Source organism: Sceloporus occidentalis, unplaced genomic scaffold, assembly GCF_023333645.1.
Source record: "Sceloporus occidentalis isolate IW3139 unplaced genomic scaffold, rSceOcc1.0.p SCAF_17, whole genome shotgun sequence".
Lineage (NCBI taxonomy): Eukaryota > Metazoa > Chordata > Lepidosauria > Squamata > Phrynosomatidae > Sceloporus > Sceloporus occidentalis.
In genome coordinates this window covers 9996764-10016121 of record NW_028316997.1, presented here as the reverse complement: position 1 = coordinate 10016121, position 19358 = coordinate 9996764, and the positions used below count along the sequence as shown (strand labels likewise).

Here is a 19358-nt window from a genome sequence, read left to right as displayed (position 1 = left end):
ATATTGTTTGACTGGGTAAATTGAAGTGGCCAGCTTCAAAGATGTCCCAAATAGAAGATGGAGACAGTATGACCATACAGTATTTGGGAAAAAAAGTTTTGAAATCGCAAAAGGCTACTCGTAGTTATTGCCCTATAACATGCAAAAAAGCAAACAAAACATAAAACATTGGGTATTTCTAAACTCAGGACAAATATTAGAATCTATTTAGCAGGTTTTTTTGTTAGAATAGTATTTTACTGCAAAAACTAATAAAAGTAAGAAAAAAAAAATCACTATTAATTAGATATGATAAAAAATAACGAGATCGAAACAAAGCCCTGCTTGTCCCAAAAACAGCAAAAAAATATATATCTGGCAACGTATGTCTAAAACAACCTGCTCTGAATTCGTGAAAGGGCACTTTAGTAATTCTCAATAAGGACATGTTGCCAAGGATGCAAAGTATATGCAAATATGTGTAACAGTGGAAAAGGAATAAAAAAAAGGCACCTACCTTGTGTCCTTATTTACATATCTTCTAGAGTATTTTAAAATTTTGCAGATTTGTGATTTAGAGCAGGATTATTTTTAGACGTGCCCATATTGGCATAAATTAATTTTGCTTGCTTTACTCTGTATGGTGAAAGGTATTTTTCACTTTTTTTTTACTCCCCATAAATACACCATATCTGTAACGAAAAATCCGAAATAGTAGTCGGCCTATTTGGACCCCTCATGTACTTTAAAAAAATGTTTTCCTCTGATGGGTAAAAGGAACATTTTTATGGGTTTATGGCAGCAGCCATAGGCTGGTGGATTAAATGGCACAACACTGGCACATACTTCAGGCATGTCTTTCTTCACGTGTAATTTTCTCTTGGATGGTTATGTTGTTGGCACTGGAAATGTAGCTGTGCCCTAGAAGCCCCCCCTCTTCTTTGTCTTTGGACTAGAAAGAAGGGGACTGCATATCCTGATGTGGGGAGTGCATCCCCAGAAGAGGGGAAATTGTGCAGATGGAAACATAGAAATTCACAGCGTAAATGAACCATTTTGCCCATCTAGTCTACCCATTTTTCCTGATGTAAGACTTGGATATTCATCAGTCCTTGATCTTGTCTTAGATAAAGGATAGCTTCATGCCTATCCCATGCATGTTTAAATTCCCTTACTGTATTAGTCCCTATCACTTTTGATGGTAGGCTGTTCCATTTATCTACCACCCTTTTAGACTATGACCTCTTTTTCTAGCATGTCCCATCCTTTGAAGTATACATCCCTCCTGTACTTTTGTTATATCTGTTTAAGTAGTTAGTTTTTTTCTATTACTCTCCTTTCCTCAAAGCTGCACATAGAGTTGCCTTAGTGTTTCCTGATAAGTTGTATCCTGCAAACTAGACTTGGGGACAGGTGGAAAATTTGTTTTAGGGTCAACATTTTCTTCGTATTCAACAACATTCATCCGTCTCCTTCTTCGGTTCAGACGAAATTCGGCCAACATTTTTTCGTTTTCGGAAATCCCATTCGTTCAAGTTGCCATGGAAACAAGATGCAGCACAGCCATTGGACCAGCCCTCAGCATGATGTGACAGGAGGGAGCTGATTGGACAAATGAAGATCAGCTCACTCAATGTCTGTTCAAGTTCCCAAGCGGTACCGCAATTGCCAGCTTCCAATCCTATGAAATTGATCAAGTGCTAAAATTTCTCAAAAATCTCAAGATAGAAAGAGTTAAAATAAAAACACTTCAAATACCCAAGGGGTGTCTAATTTAATAAAAGAAATGGCTTGATGGGGTAAATTGGAGTGGCCGGGCTCAAAGATAGGGCATAGGTACAGACTGACCAAAATGGAGGAAAAAAAGCGCACTTCCCAAATGTGGCATTTTAAATCTCAAACAACATGACATGCTGAACACACATTGGGATGTTGTTTGATAGTGACGCATACCAGGAGCTATGAATTCATTCCTGAAGCACAATTTGTGTGGAAACAAATACAAAATTTAATTTTGACAAAGGCAGGTGGTAGAATCTCATGCATAAAAGGGTTAAAATACCAGCATTTGAAATACTTTGTGGTGTCTAGTTTTCAAAAGTATATAGTTTGATGGGGTAAATTTAACCCCTTCGCGACCTTTGCCGGTTCAGGACCGTCATAACAAGAAGGTCACTAAATGACCTTTGACGGTCCTGAACCGTCAAAAAATTAAATAAGCTTAGAAAGTGATCAAGGATCACTTTCTTCGCTTAAACGGCCTTGCTGCAATGCCTCGATGTCGAGGCATTCAGCAAGGCCGAGATCGGCATCGGGGGCCATGTCTGGCCCCTCCCCGGGGCGTCAACAGCCGCCATACATTGTATGGCGGCGGACGCCCGTTTTAAAAGCGTTTAGGAGGCGATCAACGATCGCCTCCTAAACTTAAATGGTGTCGCTGGAATGCCTCGATCAGGAGGCATCCAGCGACACCAAACACTTACCTCTGGGTGAGCTGTGACCGCTCCGGAGAGCGGTCACAGCCGCCGCTGCCGGTGATCTTCGCCATCAAGCAAGATGGCGGCGGCCCGGGAAATAAAACAATAAAGACGAAAAAGTTCGCTAGAGGGTCTCCAGACCCTCTAGAGAACTGGCTCCACTTGCTGGTTGAATACAGGTACTGCATTCAACCATGCAAGTCAATGGAGCCCAGCTTTCTAATCACTATGTGATTAGTAAAATATTCAAAAAAAATAAAAATAAATAAAAAATGGAAAAAAATTTTTTAAAAAAATGTGCTAACATTTAAAAATAATTATGCAGTGATGTCACTAGATGAACCATCCAGTACCAGCAAAATGTGTAAAAAAAAATATAAAAAAAGTATTAAAAAAATAAAATTAAATTAAAAAATAAAGTTTATTATTTTGAGCAAGTGCTAAAATTTCTCAAAAATCTCAACAAAGAGTTAAAATAAAAGCACTTCAAATACCCAAGGGGTGTCTAATATATAAAAAAATGGCTGATGGGGTAAATTGGAGTGGCCTACCTCAAAGATAGGGCATAGGTACAGACTGACCAAAATGGAGAAAAAAAAGCGCACTTCCCAAATGTGGCATTTTAAATCTGAAACAACCCGACAAACCCATGCATGTCGGGTATCACTGCACTCAGGAGATGTTCCTGAACACACATTGGCGTGTTTTTTGACAGTGGCATATACCAGGACCTGTATATCTATAACTAAAGTACAATTTGTGTGAAAAAAAAATAAAAAAAATTACTATTACAAAGTTTGACAAAGTGTAGTTGTATAATTGGTGCATGGAAAGGGTTAAAATAACAGCATTTGGAATACCCTGGGGTGTCTAGTTTTCAAAAATATATGGTTTGAATGGGTTAAATTGAGTTAACCGGCTTCAAAGATGTTCCAAAGAGGAGATGGAGGCAGAATGACCAGATTTGTTAAAAAAAGATTTGGAAATCATAAAACGCTGCTTGTACTTATTGCCCTATAACTTACAAAAAACAGCAAAAAAACATAAAAACATTGGGTATTTCTAAACTCAGGACAAGTAGTAGAATCTATTTAGCTAGTTTTTTTACTTGCTTTTTTAGGTGAGTAAAAGATTTTTCAAATAAAATGTGTTTTTTTTCAATTTTTTTTTTTATAGTAAATAAGATGATACGATCAAAATAATGGTATCTGAAGAAAGCCCATCTTGTCCTGAAAAAAACAATATATAACTTATGTGGGTACACTAAATGGGTGAGGAGAAAATTACAGCTGAACACAAGCACCAAAAAAGTATTAAAACAGCCTCGGTCCCACAGGGTACAAAACGAAAAATGAGCCCGGTCCTTAAGGGGTTAAGGGGATATCAGGTAAAAGTGGAAAAGCATATATACAATATACTTGTGATACTTCTGCCACCATAGCTAGAAAATAATCTGCAGCCTGTTAAGGATATCGTAAACATGACGAGAAAAGTGTGATTCCATAAGCCATTATTAGTTTTATAATAAACAGAGAAAATGGTGGCCTCTTCTAGCGGTTTTCTCTCCCAGATGTACACAAAGCTGATTTTGCTGATTTTCGCAAATGCAGGCAACAACGCCATGCTGTAGAAATTCGTTTGCGTGTTAAAGACTTCATTTGGGCACAAGACCGACCGTACTACGGTAAAGAAGCGAGCGGATGATTCTTCCATGCTTTGAAACACCACAGCGACTCTTCCCTAATGCTCAGTGTAGAGCAAGCTGAAGGCGGGGTTGCGCGGTGACGTCTTTATCCCGCCGCTACTCGTCGTGGGATGGCGGTGAGTTCAGTGTACGTCGTAGCAGGTAAAACCAAACGAGACTTTAGTTTATACAAGTTAAAAAGCGTTAAATGAAATTCTTAGTAGACTGGGCAAATAAAATGGAGGCACTCAGCTGGGTGTGTATTTAGAGTCTGTGTTGTATACATGGGTGCCGTGCGAGAGCTGTTTCAGATCAAACCAGCCTTGCGACTAACTGATGTCTGAGACAGACAGACTAGCGGAAGTGTGTTACCAGCACCGCAGATGTTTAAGTACGAAGAGAAGAATGTGCATATATGTAAAGCACCTCTCGATTATTTGGAATAATGATAAATGTTCTTATAAAACTAATTATCAGGGTCCTTCACACTTGCAAAGCACTGACCAGTGTTTGTGGGTATACACAAGTACTGGTCAGCTTACTGGGCTCTTTTTCTGAGTCTGCAACATCAGTAACATTATAAAATAAAAAGTCATATTCTAAAATTTGAAATCCCAAATTTAGATTATTAATATTAGCCATCTGAAATAAACCCATATAGGTTTCCTTCCTGGGATACTGGCAGCCTCTCCTATGGGAAAGGGTTAACTCCTCGCAGATTTTTTATGATGTGTGCTATGGACTAACAACATTCTATGCTGTGGGGGGTAGGCAGCTTGATTACGTTAAAAAATTATCTGAGTTGGATAAAGTTTTCTTTTAAGGCTTATCTTCACCAAATAACATCATAACAAAATATAACTTATTTTAGACCCGAAGCGGCTTGGTCAGTGCTACCAAATTGAATGAGGCTCCTTGCATGGATGTGCATTTGGCACTTACATTATTTAGGTGAGAACACCTTCCTGATTTTTTTTAACAAAGTTAAAGGGACACTGCCACCATCGTATGCACTTAAAATGAAATTATAGTTATTTGGCCCCTTTAATTGTGTAAGTTTGCAAATCCATGAAGGGGTTCTGCAGAAGCCCCTATGTACATTTGCCCCTTCATTGGCTCCCCACCTATTTTTCTGTGCGGAAGCTGTGTTCAATCTGAACACATTTCTCGGCACATGATATACTAACCCCCAGTCAGCTCCAGCACTGGCTTGGGAAACCTTGCTGACGGGGAACTGTTCATGTCCTCGTGTGCGGCAAGTGTTCCCATTTTTTGTTTCAATGTGAACACCTTCCTGCCACTGGCTGCTTGGATGTTGGACCCTTCTGCACCAGGGCTGCAACTTTTAGGTCAGGTAAGTGCCTTTTTCCATTTTGAAGAATCTGTTTGAAATCACTGACAGCGTACTTTAATATGTGCTTTTCTTTAGAAATTGTGTCAAGGCATTAGACAATCCCTTTAAAAATTAATTTGAAAGTTCTTATTAATTATTGTTTGAGAAAAAATTGTTTTTTTTGTGTGTATAGGAGGTAATTGTGAAGAACGTTCAAGTGGAAAACGCCATAAAAACGTAAACTTGGAGACATGGCTGAAGACTGTGGCAATGTCGTTCGACAAGGGGTACGTTTTATTCACTCGGCCCACTTGTTGCAATTAAGTTTTATTTGCAACCAAGGCAAATCAAGAACCAATTGGTGGCTGAGAGTCATTTGATATTGATGTCATTGTGAGAGAAGCAGTTTTCTAAAAGTTGTAACATTTGTGACATTAAAAACATTCTGGATTACTCCTGATTATGCCCTAAATAGCTCTCTGTTCTCCCAGATGCTTCAGTCCCCTTGAGATATAGTTTGTGGGTTTTTTTACATACATTTTGATATTTTTATGTAAAAAATAAATATTTGAGTCGATTGAATGCTAAGCATGAGTCAGTTTGGTGGGTAGGTAGTTGGAATTGATGTAGGGTAGCAACATTTTAAAACTCAAGTGACAATTTTATCCTCCTTCCACCATGTAAAATGAGGCACACTGAACCTGTGCCCAAAGTGCATGATTGTAGGGCTGCAACAACTAATCGATAAAATCGATAATAATCGATAATGAAAATCGTTGCCAACGAATTTCATTATCGATTAGTTGAATCGATTTTTATCGATTATTAAATGAGGGTTTTTTCAGAGCAAACGCTCTGAAAAATACCCCTCATTATATAATCCGTTTAGTCTGACTCACAGCAGCAGCTCCTACTTACCAGTCCCTCCCTGTAATCACTGTGACAACTGGCCCCGCCCCCTTCCTTCTCCCAGAAGGCCAGAACCACATGGCTGTGACACTCATCTAACTGTAAGTATAAAATTAATATTTGGGCTACTGAAAGTTAGGGGAGGTGGGAGTTAATTTAGGGGCTGTTATGGTTAATGGGGTGTTTAGGGTTCATTTAGGGGCAGTTATGGTTAATGGGGTGTTTAGGGTTAATTTAGGGACAGTTATGGTTAATAGGGTGTTTAGGGTTAATTTAGGGGCAGCTATGGTTAATAGGGTGTTTAGGGTTAATTTAGGGGCAGCTATGGTTAATGGTGTGTTTAGGGTTAATTTAGGAGCAGCTGTGGTTAATGGGGTGTTTGGGGTTAATTTGAGGCAGTTTTGGTTAATGGTACGTTTAGGGTTAATTTAGGGGCTGTTGTGGTTCATGGGGTCTTTAGGGTTAATTTAGGGGATGCGGTGGTTGATGGGGTCTTTAGGGTTAATTTAGGGGCAGTTATGGTTAATGGGGTGTTTAGGGTTAATTTAATGATGAGGACTGAGGGTTAATTTTATTTATTAAAGTTAACTTAAGGTGCAGTTAGAGATAAAGGGGGGCAAACTAAGGGGAATCTAAATCCTGGGGGCAGTGAAGATTAACCCAGTACTTATTTATAAAAGTATGGTCTGTGACTCTATGAGGGGACTATGAGATATCTGGGGGGTATAAGGCATGTCTGGGGAGGACGGAGTGACATATCTGGGGGTATAAGGCATATAGGGTATATAAGGCATATGTGGGGAGGGCAGTGTGGCATGTCTGGGGAGGACAGAGTGGTGTATCAGGGTGTATAAGGCAGATCTGGTTCCACAGTGGCATATCTGGGGGTAGAGTGGAGTGGCTTATCTGGGGGTAGAGTGGAGTGGCATATGTGGGGAGGGCAGTGTGGCATGTCTGGGGAGGATGGAGTGGTGTATCGGGGTATAAGGTGTATCAGGCACAGTGGCATATGTGGGGGTAGAGTGGAGTGGCATATGTGGGAGGCAGCGTGGAGTGGCATATGTGGGAGGCAGCGTGGAGTGGCATATGTGGGAGGCAGCGTGGAGTGGCATATGTGGGAGGCAGCGTGGAGTGGCATATGTGGGAGGCAGAGTGGAGTGGCATATGTGGGAGGCAGCGTGGAGTGGTATATGTGGGGGGCAGCGTGGCATGTCTGGGAGGCAGCGTGGCAAGCCTGGGCTCAAACGTGCATAAATTGGGGGGGCTGGTTGCGAAATAAAGGCAAGAAATGCATTTTATCAAAGTTTTTTTATTATGCTGTTTGTATTTAATATAATTTGTTTATTACATTATTTTAAATAAATGAAAAATTTACATTCATTTTTTTTATCCGATTAATCGATTAATCGAAAAAATAATCGGCCAACTAATCGATTATGAAAATAATCGTTAGTTGCAGCCCTACATGATTGTTATCTACCCTTGAAGATGGGGATACCTGTAATACCCAGATTTAGAGAGACTCATGGCACCGCATGTAACTTTATCTCCAGTGAGTAAATTAACTTAAAATTCATTTTTGTCCTCATTTATTGGTGTACATCCCATTGATAAATACTGTTGTGCTACAAAGAAATTTGAGTTATACAATGGACTGTGAAATAATAAGAAAACAATGACCCTAGTGAAAGGTATTGTGTAAAAACAAAAAAAAAATAAAAAAAAAATCCATATGGTCCAACTGGAGTAAAACACCATCTTACCAACACTAGGGCTGCAACTAACGATTATTTTAATAATCGATTAGTTGGCCGATTTATTTTTTCGATTAATCGATTAATTTAAAATAATGTAATAAAAAACGTACAATTTACACTTTCATCTCTTTATTGCAATGGTCTCTCTCTCTCTCTATTCACCTTCTTATTTTACTGACATAATAATAAAAGCTACAAGAACCCAAACACAGTGTACAAAGTTATTAGTAAATAATAATTCATATGTTAACTATTTTTCATATTTAATAAAAACTGAGGAAAAAAGCCTTGTTTATATTTTCTTTTATTTACCAAACTGCCCCCAGTTATGCACATCTGACCCCTAGCTTGCCACTCTGCCCCATATATATACCTCTTATATGCCAGAGATTCCACTGTGCTGCTGATATGCCACTGTGCCCCCGATATGCCTTATACTCCTTATATGCCAGTGATATCCAACTGAGCTCCCTGATATACCTTTTTTCCCCCAGATATGTCTTATGCCCCCCTGATATGCCTTATAACTTCCAATATGCCACTCGCCGCGTATGGGAGGGGGAGGAGCCAGAGTGGTGTATGGGAGGGTGGCTCTCATACACCCCTCTGACTCCTCCCCCCTCCCATACACCACTCTGCCTCTCTCCCGACTCCCTGGTATTTTGTGAACCTCCGTTGCTGACAGGCACTTACACTGCAGCTTCATAGAAGCCTCAGCGTAAGTGAAGGGCAGTAACGGAGGCTGTCTGTGCGATGCAGACCCCCACCAGCTGACAGAGAGGATGATCCTCTGCTGGAGACCTCGATTCTCTGTCAGCCGGTGGGGGTCTGCCCTTCACTTACGCTGAGGCTTCTATGAAGCTGCAGTGAAAGTGCCTGTCAGCAACGGAGGTTCACAAAACACCAGGGAGTCGGGAGAGAGGCAGAGTGGTGTATGGGAGGGGGGAGGAGTCAGAGGGGTGTATGGAAGTGGAGGGAAGAGGCGGAAGTTGTCTGTGCGCATCGCACGGACACCCACCGGCCGACAGTGAGGGGAATCAAGGTCCACTGCAGCGTTGCGGGGGATCTTGATTCTAGTGTTATAATCCGATCTCTGTTTGAGGTCGGATTATATAAGGAGAGGAGTTTTTCCAGAGCATTTGCTCTGAAAAAAAACTCTTTTTTTATAAAAAATCGATTCGACTTATCGATAATGAAAATCGTCAATGATTTTAATTATCGATTATTATCGATTTTATCGATTAGTTGTTTCAGCCCTATATTCTGCCATGAGATATTTATATCCCAAGGGCATTATTTTAGATTTATTAAAATTAATCGGCAGGCCACATTCTCGGCTATTACTATTTTTAAGCTCTAAGAATAGATGTCATCGTAATGATCAAATGTAGCTTGCTTTCACCCACCAAAAAATTTCTAAAACGTTAAGTAGAGATATTGATGGACATATGTTTTTCTGCAGCCCCCTCCATTCTCTGGAAAAGAAATACAAAATAAATTTGCATTGTTAACATAAACAATGCTACAAAAATAATACTAAAGTTACCATAAACTTTAAAAGAAGTGTCAAAGTGACTAATTTTTACAAACAGCGGCTAAACTGTGCCAAATGGCCTTAGAAAAATAGTCTATGAAAATGTCAAACTGAAAGGCGTGTTTTTTTTATTTTTTTTTTACTGGATGTCATGGGTCAATAGTTTCCTTTTTCTAGTCACCCAGGTGTACTAAAAATGTAAAATATCAATTGGAATATACTTAAAATACCAAGGGTGTCCGTATTAGTTGAGGGCACTGTAGATATTGTCAGACATCCTTTGTATGTAGTCAAACTTAAATAAATTTGTAAAAAGCTTTTTTCTTCATATCAATGTTTTATAGCACTTACCCAGCTATTAGAAAGGTTGTCACCTTTGCAAATTGACTTAAATACACAGCTTTCTATAGTATCCTTAATTTGCAAATATATATAAATTAGACAGTGGCAGACATGAGATGCATATTAATGTTCACTATAGTGTTTTGTATAATTTTTAAAAGTTTTGAGTGTCATTTCCCCCCCCCCCCTTTTTTTTTTTTTTTTTTTTAGGCCCCTCCAATAAAATATACCTATACCCCACATGACCAGCTGAAAGAGGGCATGGTAGCCCATCTGTTTGGAGTTGTTAAATTTTTCAAGCCACCATATCGAAGTAAAGGCACTGGTATGTATGTACTGGTATGCTACATCATTGAGGTATTTTATGTACAAATTATTGGTATAGTGATCTCTGATACAACAAAGTACCTTGTAAGCTTTAAACAGGTAATATATATATACGTATATATGTTCTTTTGCTCTTCATTTCTACATTGTGAGGCGTTTAAGACATTGTGAGGTCAGACCAGTGTTATTCTGCATTAGGGTCCACTGATTTCTCTAAATGTATACATCATATCCCAAATGTGACTAATATCTCTGTAATTCAAGGGCTCCACTGTGCTTGCATAATTAGATTTATCTAGTAAAGTGTAAAGAACTATATTAGATGCACGGTTGGGCCTATACCAAATGGCACCCTAGGCATGCGTACCATCCCCTCAGATTTTTATAAAATATATTTTATCTATATAGTAAGATTGTTCACTGTACCACAATGGTCTAAGGCCTATACAAAGTACAGTTGATTAAAGACCAAGACAGTTCATTTTAGCATTCAAGCCACAAATGTTTAACTTTCAGTTAAATAAAAATGTTTAACTAGGTTAAATAAATTCAATCACCTAGACATTTACTAAGAAAAAGTTAGTTTTCACCTTCAGAGGGTAACGGGATGCCAGCACAGTTGTGACTTAATCATCAGCTGTAAAGTAGTTCTGCAGCTACTTGATATAGATTACTTACTGCTCTGGAGCAGTCAGATTCCAAATCATTCTGTTCCCCACAGACAGTGTACTGTACACATTATGTTAACTCTTCAAGTTCTGTGGAGCACAATGGGGAATTATTTAGCGTGTTTTAAAATGATTGTCTACTTTTGTAGGAATCTAACAGATATAACAGTCTTCTGCTCTGATGGCCCTTTTGATATGGCTTTGCATTTTTTAATATAAACATTACTGTGATTTTAGGGTGTTAGGACACGGTGATACACTCATACTTTCATACCTTTCCACATTCTGAGTCTATAGAAAATAAAGAAATGAGAGGAGAGGCACAAGCAATTAGATTCTGAATTGTAAGGATTTACCATGTGCACAATGTATCATTAGAAACATAATTTCTAGTTTATTGTATTATTGAATGCCCAAACCCCCTTTAGTGCTTAAAATTATATTTACAATAAAAAGGTTAGGTTTTACCTCATTCATTATTTTCACGGAGAAGACTAATTGGCATGTGACACAAAAGCGGGCAGTGATAGAGTGCCAACGTCATTAATCATCACGGTTGATTGTGTAGTAGCCTCACCAAATCCAGCAATTACTTGGGTAAAGTAAAAATGGCAGTTAGTACATAGTAGATTACTGTAAAACATTTGATGTGTTACATACCCAGTCTCTAGAAGGAAACTTTTTATACATAAGATTTTTACAGTGTGATTATCTAGTAAATAAAATAAGTTTCATTTCTGGGTCTTGTTCCTTAGCAGGTGTATTGGAGAAACAAGCAATTTTAGCAGTATAGATTAAACATTCCCTTCCTAGTAAATATACATATAAAAAAACATTCATGAGGCATTCCATAATGCATCAATGCTGCTTGTTTGTCATCCAATGGCACACTGTACAGTCGATCATTAGTTAAGTTCTTTCACATTCTTCTATAATATTATTTTACTTGATGTTGGTCTGGGACACCAAAATTGTCTGATGGATCCTGGACGCCCATGCCTCAATCTGTGAAGTCTGTACTAAGCTTTTGTTGTTGCGTGATGTATAAACAATAATATTTGTTAAATAGGTCCTAAACCAGTTGCTTTTTTTTCTAAAATAACCAACAATTTTCACTTTATGTTGAAAAAAGGGCATGGCATAGTGCGTATTCACTGCTCTCTAAACTGTCTCAGTGTTAATGTGGTCCTGCCAATTTCATGTAATAGAACAGAGATTATTCAAATGCAGATTTGATTCAGAGCTGAGAAAAGCTGGCTGTGCAGTCAGAAATATGGACAGATCCAGCAATTACTTGGGTACTGTCAAAATGGCACTTCAAATATTTCCTTAAAAATTCCAATACATGACGATTTAGAGTCATTCTCAGAAAAAACATCTCTTTCAAGAAGCAACACATTTCCTCTTGATTCAGGAAATGTAGATGACTGTAATAAACCGGGATCCCTAGTGTGGAGTGAAGGCATTGCTAAAATGACACATTAGGATGAAAACATACTGTGTTGTCTTTGTTTTTCTGGACAAGAAGAGGAGGAAAAATACAATTTATTTTCTATGTTGATGTGCTAATTATGTGGCTTTCCAAAAATATATTTCAATTCCATGGGTGTTCATAGTTGAAAGCCCTTGTATAATAGTGGAAAATACATTCATTATGCATACTGGTGTACTTCATATTTCAAACTGTTATGAAATTGATGTATTTTATATTTGTTTAGACTTTACAGATTTGTAGTATCATATCATACTATATATATGTGTGTGTGTATGTATTTTAATTATACTTGGGCATTTTTCATGCAACCTTTTCAATAAAAGGGTTAGTAATAATGTAGAACTAATTAAATATTCCAAATTACCTTGCTATCCCTTGAAGGTACAAAATAATGAGAGCTGTGCTGGAGCATTAATAAATAATAGTTAAAACATACTTCGGAATATTCAGAACTTGAAAGATTTTTAGAAAGATCGAGCACTTAAACAGATGATGAAGATAGCTAATAAAACTTTGAGTGCTCGGAATTATGGATTATGCTTGTCCATTTGCCACTGGAGAATGTACACTTATAGACCACTACATTGGTTGAAAATTATATATACTGAAAGTTTGCTACATATTCACTTGTGTTTATTGAATTCAAGTGTGTTTGTCGTATTAGACAATGTGATTGCTATCTGTAAAACCTGTAGGTGAATTGTAACTTCTAAGTGTCATGACCACCCTACACTGGCACTTACCGCGGAAGTTTTTCCACCTGGAATACTACAACCAAAGGAGAAGCCCCTGGCAGCAGCACCCCAGGATTTAGATGATCCCAACAGCAAGGAGGCCAGATAAGGTAGGTATAAGTAGTAGGAACAGAGTTGGCAGAACAAGGTGTAAGGCAGAGCGAAGTCAGGATAGCCGAGTCAGAACACAGACACAGGTAGTCATACAAGCCGTGGTCAAAATCCAGAGAGGGTAGTCACGCAAGCCGTGGTCAAAATCCAGAGAGGGTAGTCAGACAAGCAAAATTCGGCAACAGGATCAGCAAAACAACAGTACAAAATCGTCAGGCAAAGAGATGTCAGGCAAGCAAAGGGTCAAAATAACTGGAAACAACTTGGAACACTTCAGAACGGATAGACCACAACAGGATAACTGGCATTCCAAGCATTTCCGGATTTTTTAATCCGGCGCCAGAACCAAACCCCGCCCCAGGATGATGTCACCGCTGAAGCTCCAGCCGGCCGTCCAGACCACGCCTCCAGTTGCGTGGCAACGAAATGCCCCCATCAGCGCCGCGAGGAGTATGAAGGATCCGGGATCGGGTAAGTCTCTGTCTCTGGGGGTCTCTACCGCGGCGGGCAGGCTGCTGCAGCGTGGTAGAATGACCCCCGGAGAAAGCCCTGCGCATCCGATGCCGGCAATCGGGCACCCGCTCGCCGACATCCAACACGGATGTCCCCGACCCTGGAGCCTGTCGTACGTAGGCATCAGCCTGCCTGTGTCTGCCGGGACCCGAGTCGACAGCCCAGGATCCCGATGTTCGCAGCGCACGGACAACAGCTTGCCTGTGCTGGCCGGGACTGTGACGCTAAGTACACGCGTCATCTTCACCTGATGGAGAGCAAACCAAAGATATTCTGGTCTTCATTCTTTCCTTTAATAAATATAGTCCAGGATGGAGTACAGGAACTGAACTGTACAGGAACTGAAATTCAGTACCTTTTATATAGTGCCTAGAGGAATGTGTATAAAGTAATGGCAGGATTGTAAGGTAGTAATTTGTTGCAACATGAGGCACTAAGGGACTTGTGAATTAGCTATGACTGTTGGCAACAGTGGCTGCAGGAAACATGATTCCAAAATGGGTAGGAGCAGGCACAGAATTCCAGAAATAAACACTGAAGCACAAACTAGGCTATTCAAGTGATATAATAATATATAATAAGAAAGTATTAGCTGGATGATTAATGCCTGTAGGAGGAAGAAAGATCTTAGAAATTAGGACCTGCAGACATTTCCTGCTTTGTAGTTATCTTAGCACACCTAGGACTGCTCAGAACATGTGCAAAAATTACATTACACCACCACCAGCCTGAGCCGTTTATACAATGCAGGATGGATCCATGCTTTCATGTGTACGCCAAAGTCTGGCCGTGCCATCTAAACGTCGTAGCTGGATTTGGGACCAGGCAACGTTCTTCCAGTCTTCATTGTCCAATTTTCATTGCCTGTGCGAGTTGTAACCTCAGTTTCCTGTTCTTAGCTAACAGGAGTGGCACCCAGTGTGGTCTTCTGCTGCTGTAGCCCATCTGCTTCAAGGTTTGATGTGTTGTGTGTTCACAATGAGTGATGAGTGGTTATTTGAGTTACTGTTGCCTTTCTGTCATCTAGAATCAGTCTGCCCATTCTCCTCTGACATCAACAAGGCACTTTCTTCAAAAATACAACTGCGGCTCACTGGATATTTCTTCTTTTTTGTCTGTAAACCCTAGAGATGGTTGTGCATGAAAATCCCAGTAGATGAGCAGCTTCTGAAATACTCAGACCAGCCCGTCTGGCACCAACAACCATGCCATGTTCAAAGTCACTTAAATCCCTCTTCCTTGTTAACAAGCAATTGAACAGGTGTACTTAATAAAGTGGCCAGTTTTGTATATGGACATCAATGTTATACTATCGATATGGATTAACATCTAGTGATGTCTACTCCCACCAGGGTGGTGACAGTGCCTCTTTTCAACTTGGATTTTTGTTGCTAGTTAGTCTTATTTGACATGTAAAGATGCAGATTACCTATTTTTTAAGTAATTGCTTTGGAAATTGCTTCCATCAGTAATCTTTTTCATAGTCTATAAAGAGTCCTCAAGATCACTTTTCTAGTATTTCTCTATTATTGTACTCATAGAAATGATTAAAATTGATCTTATTTCTTTACTTTTGAGATTCTTTTTCTCCATCCCCAGAAGGTTCACATGAAGAAGAATCATTTTCTTAAGTCTTAAATGTTCATATTAGAACTAATTTAAACTGCTGTATCCTATTACATGCCACCTATTATATTAAATTTACAATTCGCTAGGATGACTCATGCACTCCATTGGGCTAGAATCAAACAAATGAAAGTAAAATATATATTTTTACAGATTGACTAGTTTTTTTATATAGAATATTATAACATTTAGTAAACTCCACTTTCCTTTTCACATTATTCTTGCATTGTATTCTATGAGAATGATAAAAATGATTTTATATAAAAAGAAAACTAACATAGCTTTTTCTATAACCAAATTAATTTATTGAAGCTGCATGTAATTTACATTATTTGTCAATCAATGTAGTTGTGGATACTTTAAAAATGAACCTTGAGGAAGCTGAGATATTTGACACAGCGTGACTATCGTTATCACATAAATTCCCTGCCCTGATATAATGTAAGATAGTGGTGTAACTACCCAACTGCTGTTTGGAGGCACCGACAGGCTGTTTTGTGGGAAAAATGGCGCCGACAGGCTGTTTTGTGGGAAAAATGGCGCCAACAGGCTGTTTTGTGGGAAAAATGGCGCCGACAGGCTGTTTTGTGGGAAAAATGGCGCCGACAGGCTGTTTTGTGGAAAAATGGCACGACAGGCTGTTTTGTGGAAAAATGGCACTGACAAGCTATTTGTGGGTAATGATAGCACAAGAATGCGGTTTGGTGACACTGATAGCACAGGCATGCTGTTGGGGCATAGCTGGCTCAGTCAGACTCTTTGGAGGCAAAGATGGCAAGGCAGGCTGTTTGGGGCAATGGTGACACAGGTCGGCTATTTGGATGCCCTGATGAGTTGTTTGCTTGCAAGGATGGCACAGACAAGCTGTTTGGAGGGCAAAGGTGGCATTGTGGGACATGCTCCGGAAAGCGACCACAATCGCCGCTGTGAGAGATTTCTCTCTCTTGCGAGATGGCGGTGTCCTTTAAAAAAATTAAATCAAGTTTCCAAGAGGATCTCTCCAGAGCTGCAGTTGGAATATAGGTACTGGATTCAACCATGCAAGTCAATGGAGCCAAGCTTTTTAATCACAATGTAATTAGTAACATAAATTTAATGAAAATAGTCACCACCAGGGAAACCTTCCTGTTAAAATACTGGCATGTTAAATGCCAATGGGGCTCCTAGTTTTAAAAAATTTATGATTTGATGGGTAAATCGAATTGGCAGAGTACCCCAAGGACATGGGCACAGACTGACCAAATTCTAAAAAAGCACACCTCCCAAATAACTCAAAAAACCCATGCATAGGTGTTATCACTGTACTCAGTGGATGTTGCTGAACACATATTGGGGTGTTGTTTGACAGTGACATATACCAGGGGCTGTAAATTCATACCTGAATTACATGTGTGGGGAAAAACCCACAAAAAATACCACCACAAATGTAGTTACAAACTCCAATTTTACCATTAGATATGAGTTAGTTTTCTAGCTACTAATTTCATCAGTTTGATCAGTAATTTTAATATTTTATGTTTCTTTGTTCATAACAGTTGGATCTGTTCTCTAAGGAGGTACTTGAGAGTTGAACTCCTTCACTTCACCATAGATTAAGAAAGTCCTACCGCAGTGAGCTTATGCTGCAGGAAGATCTTGGCTAGCCCTATCTAATGCATAGTTAAACACATTGTAAAAAAAAAAAGTCTCCTAAAATATTGAATTGTGTGCTATGCTGGGCCAGGTCGACCTTTCCTGCTGGACAGATCTGCAGATCTGTGTTGGGCTTTCAGAATGAACACGGAAGTCCGACTCCTCCTTTAGGTGAATAACTGTTGGAAGTGCCATCCTTAGATGTAATATCGCAAGCTAATGTTTTAATGTATTCATTTAGTTAGAACCTTATTTAGCCATAGTTATGGTGAGCAAATTATCATCCTACCATACAATCCGAAGGTTGTTTAATCTACCGTATTTGCTCGATTATAAGACAACCCTGATTATTTGATGAACCCCTAAATGTAAATATTAATTTAGGAAAAAAAAAGCCTGAATAAAATTACCCTATAGAAAAAAAACTTTTACTAGTAAATATTAATTCACACATGTAACACAGTAACATAGTTAATAAAAACTATGCTTGTGAAAAATGCATTTCTTGTTTTTATTTCCTTTTGTTTGCCAACCTGCCCCCCAGTTATCCATATCTGACCCCAGCTATGCACATCTGCCCCCAGGCTTGCCACTCTGCCCCCCAGATATGCCTTATACCCCCCTATATGCCACTGTGCCCCCCCAGACTTACCAATGCATCCCCAGACTTGCCCCCCCCCCTTGCTCCAGACTCCCTGGTGTCTAGTGGGGGCAGCCAGTGGACGTCTGCGTGATTCACGTAGAAAACCTCTGCTGCTGCCCCGCGCTTCCACCAGGGCTTCTATGACGGAGTGCTGGAAGGGCATGTAATGCGGGTGCGGAAGTACTGGGTAGCAGCCGAGATTGTCTGCACGCATTGCATAGAAGCCCAGCGGCTGCCAGAGAGGAGGATCCAGGTCCTCTGCATCGCTTTGGGGGATCTGGATCTTAGTCTTATAGTCAGACCTCTATTTGAGGTCTTATATTCGAGCAAATACAGTAATCGTCCATATGGCCATGCAGCAAAACAATCTCTTAATTACCAGTTTATTGTGTATTATAGCTTTTGGCATACAATGTGAATGTCCCAGTAATCCTCTTTTGTGTTTTGTGTTTTTTCTTACAGATTATTGTTCAATTGTCACAGTTGTGGATAAAACAGATGTCAAAATAAAGTGTATGCTCTTTAGTGGTAATCCAGACACATTGCCTAAAGTTTACAATGCAGGAGATATTGTAAGATTCCATAGAGTAAAGGTATGCATTTAATTTTAAATTATGTATTTTCATAAAAGTAAAGTTGATTGCATCAGTTAATCTAGACCAGGCGTGTCCAAAGTCCCGCCCGAGGGCCAATTGCGGGACCACGTTCCGGACTGATAAGGCCCCACAGATAAATTGCCCAAATATAGATCTGTTTTTTTTTATATTAAAGTCAGAGTGATATAACCCCTTCAATCCCAGGGGTTTTTGGTACCTCAAAGCCCAGAGCAATTTTGCCATTTTTGGGGTATGTCGGTTTAGCGATTATTCTCTGTTCCTGTGAATAGTGTACCCATGTAAACTATATATTGTTTTTTCAAGGAGAGATAGAGCTTTCGTTTGATACCATAGTTGGATGATTAGCTGAAAATTTAGAATGAGAAATTTAGTAAAAACTAGCGAAGATTAGAAAAATAAACTAATTTTTTTTTACATTTTCCCTCTGAATCCTCACAAAATTAGGTAAAGTGATGGAAAATCCCCTCCAAATTTATCAATTCAGGTGTCCTGATTTCAGAAATACCTAATTTATATAGATTTTCCAGACTTTCCCAGCACCAGGGAGCATACTATTAGGTGTACAATTTTGTATAATTTTTATGCCTATGGCTTAACGGGTTTGGGGGTTGTGAACGGGGGCAGGAGGGTTATACTGGCTAGATGTTATGCTAGGGCAATGGGATGTAAGGTTTTTTTAAGAATTTTTGTTATTATATTTTTTTATAAATTTTTTTATTTTAATTTTTTTGTATTTTTTATATATATTTTTTTTTTTATACAGTAATGGTAAGAGGTCCTCACAGCTCACATTATAATTTTTTTTAGTATTATTTATATTATTATTTTAATGATTTATTTAATATTATTTTTAAATCACGAACCGTTTTTTTTTTCCCAGCTTTTCTGTTACAGGACGGGAGGGGGAGTGAGAGACATGGTTTCTCACTCCCCTCCCCGCGATCTCCCTGCACCGATCACACTGTGATCACCAAGCA

At 39.2% G+C, this 19358-nt stretch overlaps 1 protein-coding gene across 1 annotated transcript in view; it reads left to right on the top strand.

Moving 5' to 3' along the window:
• Positions 1-19358, top strand: part of LOC149302830 (protection of telomeres protein 1-like) — a 74891-nt gene that overhangs the window by 9535 nt on the left and 45998 nt on the right. The window contains exons 3-6 of the mRNA XM_089482006.1: positions 4067-4140; positions 5334-5494; positions 10226-10340; positions 18227-18357. Of these exons, the coding sequence (XP_089338132.1) occupies positions 4067-4140; positions 5334-5494; positions 10226-10340; positions 18227-18357 (481 nt within the window). The remainder of the gene's footprint in view (positions 1-4066; positions 4141-5333; positions 5495-10225; positions 10341-18226; positions 18358-19358) is intronic.